This window comes from Nesoenas mayeri (genome assembly GCF_963082525.1).
Source record: "Nesoenas mayeri genome assembly, chromosome: 3".
Classification (NCBI taxonomy): Eukaryota; Metazoa; Chordata; class Aves; order Columbiformes; family Columbidae; genus Nesoenas; species Nesoenas mayeri.
In genome coordinates, this window is record NC_137544.1 from 21481621 (window position 1) to 21498756 (window position 17136).

General features: G+C 39.0%; 1 protein-coding gene across 3 annotated transcripts in view; it reads left to right on the plus strand.

The window, feature by feature from the left end:
* The first annotated feature begins 340 nt into the window (after positions 1-340).
* The window catches only part of FBXO25 (F-box protein 25), a 35444-nt gene continuing 18648 nt past the window's right edge, over positions 341-17136 (plus strand). The window contains exons 1-4 of one of the 3 annotated variants that reach the window (XM_080342090.1): positions 341-439; positions 4589-4730; positions 12812-12921; positions 14264-14313. In XM_080342090.1, coding sequence (XP_080198216.1) covers positions 4594-4730; positions 12812-12921; positions 14264-14313 — 297 coding nt within the window. In that variant the 5' untranslated portion in view covers positions 341-439; positions 4589-4593. Of the gene's footprint in view, positions 440-4588; positions 4731-12811; positions 12922-14263; positions 14314-17136 lie in introns of those variants that run through there. The other 2 variants (XM_080342091.1, XM_080342092.1) reach the window with 2 other exon arrangements.

Consider the following 17136-nt stretch of genomic DNA (forward strand, 5'->3'; position numbering starts at 1 on the left):
CCACCTCCCTCCCGCTCTCCCCGAAGGTGCTCTGAGCCGGCAGGTTCCCCCAGCTGCCAGTTTGCGCACAGGCTGCGGGAACTCAAGTGTCTCTCAGACAGACACTGCTGCTCCGAACCCGACACACGGACACACGGACACACGGACACACGGGCCCCGCGCCCCGACCAAAACATTGACACGTGCGCTCCCCCTCCACGTGACGCGCCCGGGCCGCGTCTGCCGGTGACGCCACCCCCCCTTCCGCCAATGGCGACGGGCGCCGCCGGGTAGCAACAAGGGCAGCGGCGGGCGGCCAATCAGCGGGGCCGGGGGGCGTGGCGAGCGCAGCTCCATGTTACTTCCGTCAATAGCCCCGCGGCTCGGGCCGAGTGCGCGGGGAGTGTGGGGCTGGCGCTGCCGTGAGGTGAGGGGACCCGGCTGTGGGGCGAGGGTGCAGGTGAGGGGCGAACAGGTGTTGGGACGGGGTATGAGGGGTCCGGAGGTTTGGAACGGGCAGGTGTGGCTGCAGCTGTTGGGACGGGGTATGAGGGGCGTGTGGATCTGGAGTGGCTGGGGGCAGGGTGGGCAGGGAGGCTGGGATGAGGGGCGGGCGGGAGGTGTCCGGAGCCTGCCTGCAGGAGGGGGGGTGTTGGGGTGTCCGCGGGCGGCATGAGTCGGGGCGCCGGGAGAGGCGAGGACTGGGGCCGCAGGGGCGGGGGAAGGGCCGTGAAGTTCTGTGGAAGGGGAGGAGCGTTGGTGCCTGTTGGAAGCTGAGAACTGCGCGGCCTGGGTGCTGTAGAACTGCTGTATGAGGTGGGCAAGACCAAAGCTGAGGCGTTGATGAATCATGGCCTCACGGAAGTTTCACACATGATTTGAGGCAGTCCTTTGATATGAAAAAACATGGGGTGGGGTGAAGTCTGTAAGTGGACTCTGACCTCTGAGTCAGAGGTTGGCTGTGCCAGCTCGTAGAAGAAGGTAGTGCAGAAGCTGTCGTGTAAAGGAGCAGGTTCTGTTGAAAGTTGAGCTGCTGAAGAGATTTTGTTGGTGTATGGAGGAGATGTATGTGCTGTTGTATTGTTAGGAAACAGGAGAACCTTGCCTGTTCCATCATGTTGTCAACAGTTTTGCTACTGAATGACACGGATGGTCTGGGTCACGATGAGTGGTTTTGGTTATAGTTATTGTATAGGCAGAAGAGATCTCCAGTACAGTGGGAGGGCAATAGGGTGATTTGGTGCAATTCTGAATGGCTTTGCAGTCATGTTTGTTCATGTGGTGAGTTATCTGCCTTGTGGAAAGCAGAACTCCCTTACAAGGACAAGGACGGCTAGAGCAGTTACTGTAATCTCAAGCTGTACAAAGCTTGTATACACAACCCTCCTCCTCCTCTGTGCTGCTTTCTGGTAGTTCTTGTTTCCTCAGTTGTTTTTCCCCCTCTCCTGAATAAAAGGTGTATGATGCAAAGTGAAGAACTATTGTTTGTGTTTGTTTTTAGGAAAAAGTTAAACACCATCAATGTCTTGTCTGAAACACTTGTGTTAGCTGACAACCACACTGCTTTCTCAGTCCTTCTGAGTTTTAAAGAAGTCTGCATTTTCCTCAAAATCTAAGTCTAGGGAGCTCATCTTTTGTTGTACTGAAAGTTTCAACAAGTAAGCAGCTGCATGCTGTTACTGAAGGTACACTACATGAAATATTCTGGAACTCTTGAAAACAAGCTCTGGTCTGGAAACCACAGGGATGCTTTAGTGCAATGCAGTAATGGGAAGCAAAGTCTGAGTGGAGGCAGAACAGAAGCATGGCTCGTCAGACCTGACCTGGCAGTTGTACTCTATTAACACTTCTCATATGAGAGAGATGTTTATGATATACTGCAGCTTTTTAAAATTTGGTCAGTTCTAAACAATAGTCAAATCTGTACTTCAGTCCTACAGGAATTGAGAAGCAATGGATTTTTTTCTTTTCCGAGTTGCATATGTGCTGTTACTAAAAGAGTACTTTAACATTTCTGACTAAATGAGCTACAACTATTGAGCATGAGTATAGGTCATTTTGTGGAATTGCTACTGATGGATGCACACTTAGCTGGTCAGTGTTTACCGGTGTCACAGACTTTCACAAATGTTTCAACAATTCTAAAGAAGTTAAAATAATCTGTAATTTTTCTAATAGCTTTTTTGCTTTTTTTTTTCCCTCATGGAAAGATAATGTGCTGAGTAAGTCGTACATATATAGAAATCGTTCATGTCTCTGTGAGCTTTCCGTCTTGAGTATGGTTTTCTAGGATTTCCAGAGCAGACATCAGTATCTTTGATGTGTGTGTTGTTCTGGATACCATTGTTATTATCTTGAAAACAATGTAATTTTTTTTTTTTTAGGAGGGATGACAGAAGATTTATTTTGTGTTGAAAGCTTGCGGTGAAAGACTATCACTTTTCAGGTTATAGATGTCTGGGAAGTACTCTGGTTTAGAGCGTATAACTATTGAAACATGTACAGATTCCTAGGAGGACGTTATACATAGCACTTATACTGGTGTCCTAATATTTTGAAACCACAGCATTGTGGTATTTTGGTGTGGTGTTTGTGGTTTTTTTTTTTTTCTTCAAAGTTTAAGAATTGATAAAGCATACTAAGCATCATATTCTGTAAATTATGGTTAGCTTTGGACTTCAGCTGCTTTCCTCCACTTGAACAAAAAACTACATGCTTTCTTTTATTGTTTTCAGGAAGGTTTTTTTCCTTATACTTTTGGTTGGTTTGTTTGCTTTTTTAACTTATTAATTTCTAATAATACACGTTCATGCCTTGTTGCAAGTGTGCAGTCTCATTTTTTCACTTCCTTTTCCCAACAAGTCTTTATCAATATAAGTATTCTTGATTTATTTTTTTTTTTTCCGAAGTTATCCCATTCAGCCCATAGTGATCTTGAGGGTTCTGAATTCTCTCTAGATATTAATTTTTGAGTTAGGCAACTACAATAGTGTTTTATTTTTATGTCAGAGCTGCTTACCAGGAATAGATTGTGACCTCTGTGTCTCTAGGTATGATTCAAAAACTTTTGGTTTGTGTTTGTTTAAGATGTTGCTTTTGACTTGCTGTTTTCTGAGTCTCTTTCAGTGATTCAGCAATTTTTTAAGTAAATTCTGTATATCTTTGCATGAGTAAAAATACGTTAACCTATGTTATTCTGAAATGCACTCATGAGCACCAACTATTTAAACAGTTGTATCATAAAGACAAGGGGCCTTAATTTCAGTCAAAATGAGAGGAGTTCTGAAAAACTTGGGGGGAAAAAAGTATGTGATGCTTCATATTACTCCTAGGAAGTAAAAAGATTGGGAAAGCAGATAGAGAGGAATAGAGCTTGTGGTGGCTGGAGGATAGTATGTGGTAAATTTTGGAAACGATTCATGTTAGATGCAGAGGAGACCTGAGTTATGAGTGGGAAGGGGACTTCAGTCAATGCTGAGGGCTAGACAATGCACTTTGTTTTGTGTGGTGTGCAGTTGTTTACTTAAAAACAAACAAACCGCTGGCTCACTCAACTAGTATTTTTCAGGCTTTTTTTGCATCTCTGCCTTCTCCTGTTATAACTACTATATTGGGCAGATGCTCATCAAGAGTGCAAATGGATAAATAAATCCATAGCGATGTTTGACTGATGTGACCTAATATTTTTTTCAAAGTTGAAAAAATATTAGAAAAAGCATTCTTGTTAGGAGCAAATCTGTTAGCATTATATATTAACATGTTTCAAGTATGATGCTGTTTTCCTTATATAGCTTGCATATGAAATCCCTAGTTAAAAAAAGGAGCAACGTGTATGTATGATGAATGGGAAGAAGAGGGGAAAATATGGCAAGTTCTGGGCCTTCAAATTGCAGAAAACTGCTTTGTTCGAATTCTTACTTATTGTGTCAGAAGTGAATCTCTGTTTTGAAAAAGGGTAGGAGAACACTGCTTGAATGGTGTACCTGTGATGAGTTCCATCAGTTTGTAAGGATTTTGGGAGACTTTTCACAGTTGACTTTGTTGTAGCCACCATTTGTCTTGGTATCCAGGTAATAGCCTAGTGTGGCAGGTGACCCTCAACAACAACTAAAAACAAATTGGGAAAATGAAAATTTCTTTACTGAGACATCACTGTACATTGTAGCACAAATTCAGTATTTATAAGTCTTCAAAAAAATAAAAGGAGTGACATTGATTTTGTGGCCTGTCAAAATGATTTATTAGTCAGGTCTCAAAATTAGTAATGTTTGATTGTGGTGGAGCAGATTAAACAGGATACAATTTTTCTCGGTTTGATATCATCTTGTTCCTGGGCTAACATGATTCTTTTCTATGTTCTGTAAAGAACTAGGAAACCTACCTTGATCAAATAAATGCTGAAAGGCAAGAGGAATGAGGTTACAGAATCAAAAATGTACTTAGGAAACCACTGAATCTGTTTTTTAAAAGGGTGCCCTGCCAAGAACTTTATTTCCTCAAGATATTTTTTTTTTAAGGTTAAAGAGAAAACTGAAATAATGACAAGAAGTTGTGCAACTTTTCTTGATAGCCGAATAATACACAATCAATCTTGTTGTTGCTTTTAAAGAAACCATGCCATTTTTGGGCCAAGACTGGAGATCCCCTGGATGGAGATGGGTTAAAACAGAAGATGGATGGAAACGATGTGAACCCTTTAGTCCTGCGCTTGAGGATGGGAATAATCAGCTGAATGATATCAGTCACACTGTGTAAGTTTAAAAAAGTGATTCTGCATGGGTGGGAAGGCAAAGTTTGACTTAATTTCCATTCAAACTGCAAGCGTTTGTGGTAGATGGTATCATCAGCATATTCTAGAATATACAAATGTACCCATGTGTTTTGTTGAGTTAGACAGGTATGAGACCTCTGTGGAGCCTGTCTTTTGTCACTGCTTGGTGAGTTGCTCATTTTAAGTAGATAGATCCCATTGTATGTTGTATGTCTTTAAAAATAAAACTTTTAAAAAGCCCAACCAAACAAAAAACCTGTCAAGTACTATTTAAACATAAAAGTGATACTTAGTAATTGCAAATGCAACAGGTGTATTGGAAAATTTCCTGAAAGTGAGTGTTGGATTAGGATTGTTTATGGCAGTCTGTTGCGGGGGAGTATTTGAGGGTTCTGCTTATTGCAGAACAGTGTTTAGATTTCTCAAAAAGTAGTGCGACTTAAGAGTTCAATTGCAAGTTCACTCTATTATTTATTGCATGGAGGAGATAGACCAAGCTGAATGCTGCTTGCCTTCTCTCCAGGAATGTAATACCCATTCACAGAGCCAACTTTCAGGTGTCTTCTCTCCGGTGGCCTGTACCTGTTTGTGAAAGTAAGCTTTCAGGTGTTCCCTCCCTGATAACTGTTCTCACTGGAGTCTGTATTTTAGAACTCTAGTTGCAAGTGTTCAGGTGAAGCCTGATAACCGTATACAGAGCAGATTTTTGGAAAACAAAATTCTAAGAAAAAAAAAAATTAATGGAGTAGAATAGCAGGAGGGCTGGCTCAAGCTGGGTACCTGTGCAGAGGTCCAACCTAAGTATAGAAACTCAAAGATTTTTATATCTCTGCAGAGCATTCATACCATGATTCAGTCCAACAGCAATATTTCATTCTGGGGTCTTCTTGCTTCTCATTGAATCCTTTCACTGATCTCACATGTGCCTTTGTTTTGTTCAGCTGTAGACATTGTTTGTAGTCCATAGCCTTGCTGGTGCTGTTTTGTCTGAATAAATCTTTTTCTTCTCAGCAAAGTACAAAATGGGCCTTATCTTGCAAATGTTCAGTGTAGTTTGTAGTTGCTTTTGGTAAATATGAGCAGAACTTTACAGCTTAAAATTTCAGCAAATCCAGCTTACTAAGTATAGCATGAAGCAGAGACTATATTAAAATTCGCACAACTTTATACTTCTATACTTTATATTTAGTATGCATTTACTTCAGCTAAATCATTAATATGAAACTTAAATTGGGCTCAGCCACTGACCTGTGAGTAGTAAAACCATAACCATACAGCCAGCTTATTTAGAAGAGAGAGCTCAAAGTAAGCTCACCCAGGCTGTCATAAAGTGGTTGACTTGTATTCAAATTGCATTCAGTGGGAAAGGTCTGCACGAGACTCCCCGCACGCACAACTTGTCAGTGTTCAGTTGCTGTTCTGATTCCTTGTGGGTTTCCTAACAGGAGTTCTTGGCATGGCTGCAACTCGGGCCTTTACCTCCTTTGGAGCCTGGACCAAACTGCTCCTGGTTTGGCTGGGGGCTGGGGGAGGTTGAGTGCATCTGCCACACAGTCATATAATGCCTTTGCACCAAATACGTGATTAATGGTAGTTTAATAGTAATTCTGTAACACCATATATATATGTTCCTTTGGAACAGGTGAGAATGATATTAGCTTGAGAGTGAAAAAAGTAATACCTGTGGCAGATGCTCACAGACTGGTGTGATGTTCTAAATAACTTTGTCCAAACAAATTCCTACTTGGTTTCTCCACCAATAAGTGATTCTCAGGGATAGCATTTTAACTATAAGTTCTAGTATCCTGTGTTCATAATGAGAAAAGAGATCATTCAGTGTTTTGTTGCTAGTCCAGTAAATGATACAGTAACTCACCTGATTTAGAGGGAATTTACTGGAAAGCTGGGACTTGCTGTACACATACACCTGTGTTTTATAAATTTTTGAAATAAACTTCAAGAGAGTTATCAAGCAGTGAAGAATTATGTTTAAGCTTATCTTGACCTACTGTTTTCTTTATGCCTTTTTACTTTTTTGTGTTAATCTGTCACTGATATTATTTGGGCTTCTTTTTCCACATAATCTGGCCACGGTGTATACAAAAGACTCTGCTTGTCTGGAAGAGTGTTCAGTAAGCCTCCAACATAAAAGTTATCATAAGTACCTTTGAAAAAAATCTTTTCTTCCCTCTTTCATGTGTCTTTAATAATATAGTTGGCAAATGAAAGGAATTTTAATTTAATTTTGATAGCTATTTTCACAGTTTCTAAATAATTATATCTTGTAGGTTGCTTTAATGAATATTGTTTGGCAAGTATGACATATGATCATTGTCTTTGTGAATATCACTAAGGCTTCTGCTCTTTGGATCTGAATTACATATATATTTTTATATATATGTGTATATATATATTTATATTTGTGTGTGTGTATGTGCGTACATATCTAGATTTATGTATCTTTTCTCCAGAGAGTGAGGTGAGGTATTTTTATTGCTTCTTCAAGTAAAAATATCAGCTTTTTTTTCCCCTTACTCTTGAAGGAACTTACTATTGATCTCCTTTGGAGTTGTTTTGCTAGAATGGATTTAAATCAACTGCTTTTGGAAATATGTGTATTAAAGTTTAGGACTACAATAGGTACATTAATTTGAAGGGACTGGGCATTAAATGCTTTGAGGAGAAAAAAGTTTTCATGGAATCTAAGGTGTTTCATGATTTGGGTTTCCTTGGCTAGATTGCCACTTTGTCAGAATCCAGACTTGGGGACCAACATAGTCTGCAGCAGATGCTCGTCTGTAGCAGTTTTACAGTTTTCCATCTTCATCTTGCACATCTCTTACTTAGTGTGGCCAAACCACACCATATCCTGTAGCACTGTTGTTTTTTTTTTTAAATTCTGTTTCTGTCTGTTCAGTTGAAAATGTATATTGTCCAAACTTGGACTACAGAATTTAAGTTGGTACTTCTTAGCAAAGTAGGTGCTACTTGGGAGTAATTTCACTACATCCCGAACTTTGGATCTATGACTGCAACTTGAGCTTTGGATCTTTTAGTTAATAATTGCTGCGAAACATCAATTAATGTCAATTTGCCCAACATTATAGAACAATTTAGCATGGAAAGGACCTCCGGGATCATATGGTCTGAACACATACTCAAAGCGTGGCTGAGTTAGGTTGGGTTTTATAGGGCCTTGCCCAGTCGAGCTTTGTGCATTTCCAATAATGGAAATTCCTCTCTGGGCTCTTGTTTTAAGTTCTTTTATCCTCACTGTGATTTGTTTGGTTGTTTCCTGTCCTGCCCTTCCCCCAGTCCTAGGAAGAATTTCTGTTATCACATATTGTGTCCATGCAGGTCTTTCTATTGAAGTACAGAAGTGTATCATGTCTCGCTGGGTCTCTATACCATCTTAAGCTATTTGGAAGCAGGTATCTGTATATATTAGACAGCAAAGCCTAGGGTATCAGTTAACATGATGTTGAACAGAGTAAGAATGAGGCTTGATAAAATGCTTCATTCTTTCACAGAATTATTATGGTTGGAAGGGACCTCTGGAGATCATCTAGTCTATTTCCCCCTGTTAACGCAGGTTCGCCTACAGCAGATCATACAGGACTGTGTCCAGGCAGGTTTTGAATGTCTCCAGAGAAGGAGACTCCACAGCCTCTCTGCGCAGCCTGTTCTAGTGTGGAAGAAGCACAGTAAACAATACATAAGTATTTATTTGGCTTTTTTTTTTTTAAACTGCCCTATGAATAGGGATGATGATGTATGCCAGTCTGACTGTCCTGACAAGTTTGTATTTATTTATTTTCACCTATTAAATGATTTTTTTTCCACCAAATTATTCTGTAGAAATCTATGCTAAAGGTATTAATTTGAGTATTACATTCCAGGAAGCAGTTGGGGCAGTTTTTCTTTAAATAGAAATAAATTAAAGCTGTGTAGTTGGCTGAAACCAGTTTTACTATTACTTGTATGGTCTTCCATGAGAGAAAATATGGATAGAGTTACTTGCCAAATTTTGGCTTTTATAAATTACAAATACTTTATCTTCAGAACTTAAAAATACTTTCTCACAGATTCAGAAATAAACCTTCAAGACATGTAAATAATGTACATAAATTGAAGAATGTTTTTATTAAAGTAGAACTTTTAACCTTACTCAATCAGTCATATGGTGCCTTTGTGAATCTAGCTGATTAATTATAAAAAACAGTAGCCCCAATGATAACTGTCCTTGAACAAACATAATTTAAATTGTTCCTGCTCAAGTAGTTATTTGGAATATTGCTTGGATAGTTGCAATTTAAACTAGTTCAATGTGTGGAAACTGAAATGGAAAAAATGAGACTTTCAGGTCTGTAGCTCTTACTTGGACAATTAATAATATTATAGAAGTGAAGAGTGCCTTCTATTCAAGGTGTGCAGCAGCTGGAAATGTGTTTGAGACAGCACTTGTTTAAGCTCTGTGGCTGAATGCCAGTCACAGCTACCTGCAATTTGTACCTATACATTCTAGCAGATACATATTTCCAGTGCCATGACAGTGTGTCCTTGAAGCTTGGTGGGGGTGAGAGAACAGCACTGCCTTACAGAATTGTATGTAAATACCTCTCAGTAGCCTGCAACTTAGAAGCAAATCTGTCTTATGTTCTCCTTTGAAGTAAAGAAAGATAATTGGACTAATCTAGTACGATTTTTCATGACGGTGGTATTCCTTTCTTGTGTGTTAGGCTAATATGAACTACTGAGGCTGGCAGGCTGGTCATTTGAGTCTGTGGTGTCTCTTCTCCAGTTCTGTGGGATATGGTGTTCACAAAAGTGGTTTTGGCACTCGACGGAAGTGCTTAAATTTGAATCTAGTCTTAGACCATTTGGGCATATTTGGTGCAGGCACTTATTTCAGGGTTTTCCATGCATAGTCAGGCTGCAAATGGCTGAGACTCTTTGAAAACACTTGGTGTGTCTCTAGATAATTGCATCACTTGAGGGCATTCTTTCCTCCATGAGAAGAGAAGTAAAGGGGTGAGGAGGAATAGTTGGAGTTCATATAGCCCTGCCAAGTTTTCCAGCTTTTAAGTGTCATACCCAAGAGATTATTTAAATACTGTTATGAAATCACTTTTTTGAAAAAGCTGAAAAAGCTGAAATGCTTTATGTAGGATATTGTAGTTCTGAGGATACCAGGCACTTTGCTTTTAGAAGCTTTAGAACAATATTTTTATGATGTGCATCATCAAGACAAGAAATAAAGAATAGCTGTAAATTTGCAGTATTATATTTGCATTTAGATCCTTCCAGGTGCACTCATATGTCTTGTGCAGTATTATGGTAAAAACATTAAGTCAAGGCTTCTGTTAAACCATATGGCATGTGCAGCGCTTGGTTCGGTTTCTTCTGTCTTAGTTTGAAGTGGGGCTGGGGTTGGAAGTGGTGGAGCAGCTTTGTCAGTCATTGAGCAGCTTTCCAGTTTTACGGAAGGAAAGGCTAACAGTTGCCTGGGAAGTGCCTGTATTTCTGTCCCGTTCTTCTGATGTCTGTGGGACCCTTGTTTTCATTCTCCATTTGAGACTTAAAGTCTGTCACAAAGAGTGGTGATGGTTACAGATAAGTAGGGAAAGGCTCTCCACATGAAGTGGGGCAGAACATGAGGAAATAAAGTCGCATATGGGAAGATCCTCAGATAACAGTTAAATTCGTCTTTTCTCTAAAATCACATGAAGAATTTCAGGAATGTCACAGGTGACTCTGAGTGTCAGAGGTATTTGAAATGGCCCTCTACATATTCACAACTCATTGTATTAACTGACTGTCCTTAAGCTGGCTTGCTTGTTTATCCGATACTTAAGGAAGTGCATATTATTGGGGAGCAGGAGTGGACTTTAAATCACTTCAGATACATTACTGATTGAAACTACCTTCTGGGGTGCTTCTTCTCCACTAACAAAAGAAGAAATTGAGCCAGATTGACCTGCCTTGTCTAAAGCTGGGTTTCAGGAATGCTGCCTCCCTCCTCTCCCAGTTGCACTGGGTCAGTGGGAATGGGATTGTTTCTGTTCTGCCTGAGCTGTACTGCAGGGTATGGGCCACCTCTCCCTGGTCTGGCATCTTGTTAGGATGATAAAGCTGGGTCTAAGAGCTTTGGGCTCTATTTCTGATTCTGAAACAACTCTTCTCATTCCGCACTAACTTGTCGCATGTTGTGGTGATGCAGTCAATATGCCAAAGCAGAATTAAATAAATTAGTCTAGTGAGTTCAAGAAGATATTTCCTTTATGATAGCTTTGGAGAAGAAAACATGATGGATTGGAATGTTACATAATCAAAAGTATCTTGTCAGTGTTGATGTTCTGCTTTTGTTGGTTGCCAGTTCATTTTCTCCAAACTCTTTTTTGCTGTTTGACCAGCTATGTTATTTGGCAATGTTGAACAGAATATGTAAGTTGTTTGGTCTTCATCCTGTGCTCTAAAAATGGTAAGACATGAAGTAAGGCCCTCAGCTTGGATTGAGCTCTATCTGAATGCAGAGATATGGTAGCTTTTCCAGGATTTAAACCTAAAATAAAACCAAATTTCTATTTCTAACTCTGCTCAATTTGTGTATATTTAAGCTGAGCTAGCATTTACTGATGAAAGCAATTAAAAAACAAAGCTTTTTTTTACAATGTTGTTTAGTCATCCTCCTTAACAGGTAATTCAAGCCTGAAAATTTTAACTGTATAAACCAGTAGCAATAAACATAATATAATTTGATTTTTTTGCAACGTAATGCCAGAGTACTGGTGATTTTAAATAAATTCGTGTCCTTTAATTTTACTATGTCTGGCTGTTGCTGGTGCAGTTTGGAGTTCAAACTGACATGGATGGATTCACCTGGCAAATTTGGATTAAAAAATACTAGTTAATGGGAAAAGTTTTGTATGCAACTGCCTTGTCAAAGAATAATAATGGAGAATTAAAATAATCCTAGAGTTAAGCTTCACTACCACATATCCTTAGTTATTTTGCTTATCTGTGCAAAGCTGTGGCCTTCATGTGGATTGTCTTTGTTCTCTGTGCTAGAGAAATGAACACCAATTCTTATCTGTATTGGTATTCCTTTAAATTATCTGCAAAAATGGAAAGCAAAACCTTATGCAACTGTGTAGACTTTATGTAGCACAGGCAATTTTCCAGTGTATATGATTTTTAAAAAGGTTAGTTTATCTAACAGAACTTAAAATAGTTTCTTTATTGTGTGTGTGTGTATGTGTGTATGTATATATATATATATATACACACTATCTATACACCACATATATAATTATTCAGTATTGTCCTCAGTGTTAGGTTACTTAGTTACCTGTCAGAAGTGACATGGATATTGTGGGGTTTTGTTGTGTGTGTTTTTTGTTTTGTTTGTGTGCATTTTTTTGTTTTTATTTTTTTTTAATTATTTGTTTATTTTTAATTAATTTTTCCTCTGGGAAAGAGAGGAGTAGACCTCATGGTTCTTGATGCCCTCTAAGTCACTGGTAAAATGATATGGTGACATGAAAATTGTGTACAGTGTTGCAATTCAGGCATTTATTAAAAGAAAGACTTTCTTTTCCTTGAAGCTGACAGTATTGAGAGAGATGTCTTTTGTTGCTGGCTTCCTGCCTATGCGAGGAAGTGCAGTAATTCTGCACTTACTTTTACCTGTGTGCAAGGTTTTTCAAGGCTTAGTCCATTAAAAATAATGAATTTTTGTACACCAGTGCTTTGCAGACAGCCAGCTGTCCAGCTAGTACTGTCCCCTCAATAGTCCTTCCTAAATGTAAGTAATGACTTACAAGATAGCTATTATGAAGATACTTGTGTATTTAATCACTGTCATAAAATTCAACCCCACTGGGGAGAAAATTGTAATACACCTTTTCTCCTAAGATGTGTTGCTATAGACCATCAGGTAGGGTAACATCATTAAAAATGTGATTCTTTTTCCACCTGTCAAACTTTAATGCATAAAATTATAAGTTGTATGCCTCTTAAATATTTAATCACTGCTGTTCTAATTAGTTGTGTTTATTTCAGCATTTTGACTGGTGATGGTGAAGATGAAGAAATATACAGTACAGAAGATTGTGAGTTTGCAGCCAAGAAAAGGAAAAAAGATCATTTCAGAGATAACACAGATTCGCAATGTAAGGATGGGGGTTTTTTAATTTATTTTAGGAGACTCTTGTAGGTTTAGGAGAAATATATAATAGCCATTAATTTATATTCATCTATAGAGTAGCCTCCTGAGTTATGTTTACTTCTGTGTTGGTAACAAGTTCTGGTGCCAGAAGTGATACATCTCAATTGAACTGTGGCACTGATTATCTCTTGTGTGAGTTGTTTTTTTTCCTGAAGATCCAAAGGTAATTCATTTAAGAACAGTAATTTCTGAATAATAAATGTCTTTTGATGCTAACCATGGCTTTATTTTGTGGACTAGCCTTAGTTTAAATTGTTGTGGATGCTTATGGAAGCTTCTGCTTACCAAAGCAGCTGTTTTATTTTTTTTTTTTCTTAATTCAAATTCTGATTAGTAATACAGCTCTAGAATCAGTTAATGTTTGTCATAATACCTATGGCTCTTGGTAGAAACTTTATCAGTATTGAGGTTTTGGGGGAAAAAGTCCACTTTGAAAAAAAATTAAAATATTAAAGTAATTTTTATCGGGTCTCTTTTTTAAAAGATCATCTATGCTTTAGGCTGTAAACCTGTGTATGACAGCAAGTAAACTTACTGAAGTAGAGTAGGTAAAAGCTCATAAGCAACTTTTTGGTGTTTCTAATGCTGTGGTCTCAAAACGATCTCCATTATTTGTATATTCCCACAGTTGTAACAGAGATGGTCTTGTAGAAAGCTGAGAGCTTCCCCAGGCTTGTCTGGGTGTAAAGCACGTTGAAAGGTTCAAGTGGCCATGTGTAAGCACAGAATTTCACTTGACAACACACCAGGCTTCTGAAAGCTGAAGGTCTGCCCAGCTGCTGCTGTTAGGGTTCTGTAGTTCTCTGCAGCATTCTGCAAGTGGCTGAACCAAGTGAGTGCAGAGCAGGCAGCTTTAGAGAAGAAAACACATTAGAGGAGTAGAGTGTTAGGAACAAAAAGGTTGCTGATATCTGTATTTTTACTGTGTTAAGTGCTGTTCCTGTATAAAGGAGCCTGGTGGATTAAAAAAGATCAGGGGGGTTGTAGGAGAAATTGGCTGTTGTTGGTGCACAGTGGACAAAAGTGCTATATCTGCCAATTGTGTGCCAACTCTTGTGTTTGATTCGTAAAATTATTTGATTTTTCCATTATTTTTTCAAATGCATAACTTCTGAAAATTTGTAGTCATCATTTTCAGCCTTTATAAGCTTCCTTCATTAAAAGTATTCTACCATCTCTCCTATCTTATGAAGCACTTTATTGAGATAGTTTGTTTTGTTCAGTCTTTCTAGGAGGCATTACCTAAAGTGAAAGCCTAAAAATGCTTATTTAAATTTTTATTTTAGGTTTTTACCGTGAAAAGTGGATTTATGTTCATAAAGAAAGCACCAAGGAGGTAAGTCCTGCATGCTGTGGTTCAATTCCTACAATCTTTGTGCTGTTTAATAGACAAATAGTATATTAAAAATGCTTTTATGCCATGTGATCCTAGGGGTTATATTCAACGCTTTTAATTGGCAACATATTACACCTGCACGTGGTGAGGCAAAGGCAGCCAGCAAAGTGACTTTTATGTGGGTCCCTGTGGCAGAGATGTTCTGCCTATCCATGCAAGTTCCCACAAGTCTCCACTACACTCCCAGCCCATCTGTCTCTATCGTGTGTCTTTGAACTAAAATTGTAAATGTTTGCAAAACCAGAGTAGTGTCTCCAAAAAAGGTGTTTGCAGGCAGCCCTTGCTATTTTGGAATCTTGATGTAAATTTGAATATAGGTAAGTAAAACTTCAGTTGCAAACTTTGCAGATAGGACCTTTGTATTCCACAAAGTCCAGATGCTTTCAGTTTAGGATACAAACTGTACCATGCAACTCTAACGCAAATGGGAAAGATTTTAGAATGACCTCCTGGAAAGCCAAGGATTAAAATATGTCCATTGAATGTAGAGATAAACTGTCTTGAAGTTTCAGTTTCATTGCAGTGTTGATTCCCATGGTTGTCTGGGATAGGTGGAACTCAGACACCTGTAAGGATGTCTTTCATCCATGGTAATGCCAAGAAGGAGACGGAAGTGTGACCCTGGCCACGCAGGCAAAAGTTGGCTTTGTATTTTGGAGCTGAGAGAGACCATAAAGAGCAGCGTACTGGGGAAGAGTGAGGTGGTGTGGAGAGAACGTACTTGCAGGAGACACTGGAAGACTCTACCTTGCAGGCTAGTGACCCAAAGGCTGCTCTTCTACTTCTGAAGGGTGTTACAAAGTCTTTCAACAGATTCATAGCCCTGTTTCCCAGTTTTATCTTCACCATGTGATAGATGTCTTTACTCACATGGTCTGCAGAAGTCTCAAGGGTGCTTTTTCCCTTTGTGCCATCTCAGATTTAGGGTAAGGAAGGCGGTATGACAGACTATCACCAGTAATTACTGTGTTTTGAATAATACAAGTGGTTAAGCTGACTTTTTGAGCAACATTCAGGCTAAAACAAAAATTGCCTAAAATCACCACTTGTTGTCTTTTGTAACCTGTATGTTGTGATTCTTTTTATTATTATTATTATTATTATTATTATTTTCCCTCCCCCTACTTGTGCAGGAGCTGGTGTACTGCTGATGCGTAACTATTTACTTGAGTTTCTTGCCCACTCAGAGTGGATGAAGTGTTTTGGTGTACCAATTAGCTTATTCCTGTCACTGCTGCTCTCTTCTAATAATTGACCATTGACTTTTCCTGTTGTGTTTTTTTTGTTTATTTGTTTGTTTTTTAGTTTTTGTTGTTGTTTAGGTTTTTTTTAGTGGATGGTTAGAATTAATCGCTAATCTTTTGAATTTATACAAGGAATTGCTTGAAAAAGTTTAAGAAGTTGAAAGTTAAGTAGCAGAATGAAAAAGTAGCAAGGAATAACCATACTTGAACAAAAACCAAACAAACAAACCCAAACAAAACCAAACCCAAACCACAGAAGAAAATTTAAGTTAATCTGAAACATAATCTACAGGGGCTCTAGTTTTCCATACAGGCTGTAGTTATACTTGATTTCAAAATGGCTAAGTCTTGCAACTAGGAAACTTTTTTCCAAACTGGACAATGAATTTTAAGGCAAAATAACAGCAGGAGGAAGATCATGATAAGAAGCATGTGAAACATGCTGTAAGAGAGCACTGAAAATAAATAAAACCTAAACATGCTCAGGTATATGGCTGAAATTAAGTAAGAGATGCTCTTTTGAGTAATTCTTGTCATGGTAGCACAGTGGGAAAGGTAGAGCTGAAGCTTCATGGAGATGTGCTTCCAGCTGTTCAAAGGAGTTCTCATGTTAATGTATTTGACCGTGGTCTTCTGATAACTGTTTAGCTAGAGAACAGCGACAAATATTTACATTTTAACAAAAGTTTTGTTGTCTGCAAGTGTTAATTCACTGCTATTAGCAGGTCAAACGTTGTAAAGTGCGCAGCATGCTTGGATCTCTGGTATATTAACTGGATGAGCAAGCAGTATGATCCCCAATTTAGTCATTAACTGCTAGGCAGTCATTCCCACCACTGTGCAGTAAATAGTTAACTGTGTCCTGTCCTGCTGTAGTACCTCCAGGGTAAGTAGGCTTTCACTGGGTTGCAAAAAGGAACGTTAAGTTGTACTGCCATCTTTTCACCATCACGTAATTCACCAAAGTCTGTCTAGGAATGAACTCAGAGTAATTTTTTATGCCCACCCTTCCCTGGGCTAATAAGCCACACTAGCACACCGCTTTGCAAGTGTTTTGCATCAGTTGCAGTGTTTCTTCTGGCTTCATTATATTTGCTCCAAGGTTCTTGTGTGGCTTTGTGCCTCTAAATTTACTAATCTTCTGTGATGCACGTCATTTCAGGCTGCTACTGCCACCTTAAGTAGTTCGAGAACAGCTCCTGAAACTTCCATTTTCACCTTAAGACACCTGTGCAGGTGTAGATTCTAGATGTAGAGACCAGTTGTTCTTCCAATCCCAGGAGCTAGTAGCGCTGTTCTTACCCTCAAATGTGAACATAAACTTAGTTAATGCTTATGGTTATAAGCTCAGTCTGCTGTACAAACAAGCTCTATTGAGGCAAATGGAGAGCGTGACAGAGCACCAGCATTGTGGTCCTGCAATAGTGGAGGATGCTGAGATACTGGTGATTACAGATTGCATGGTTAGTATGAATTTTAATTGCTGTTGAGTAATATTACTTATGTACCTCTTACTTCC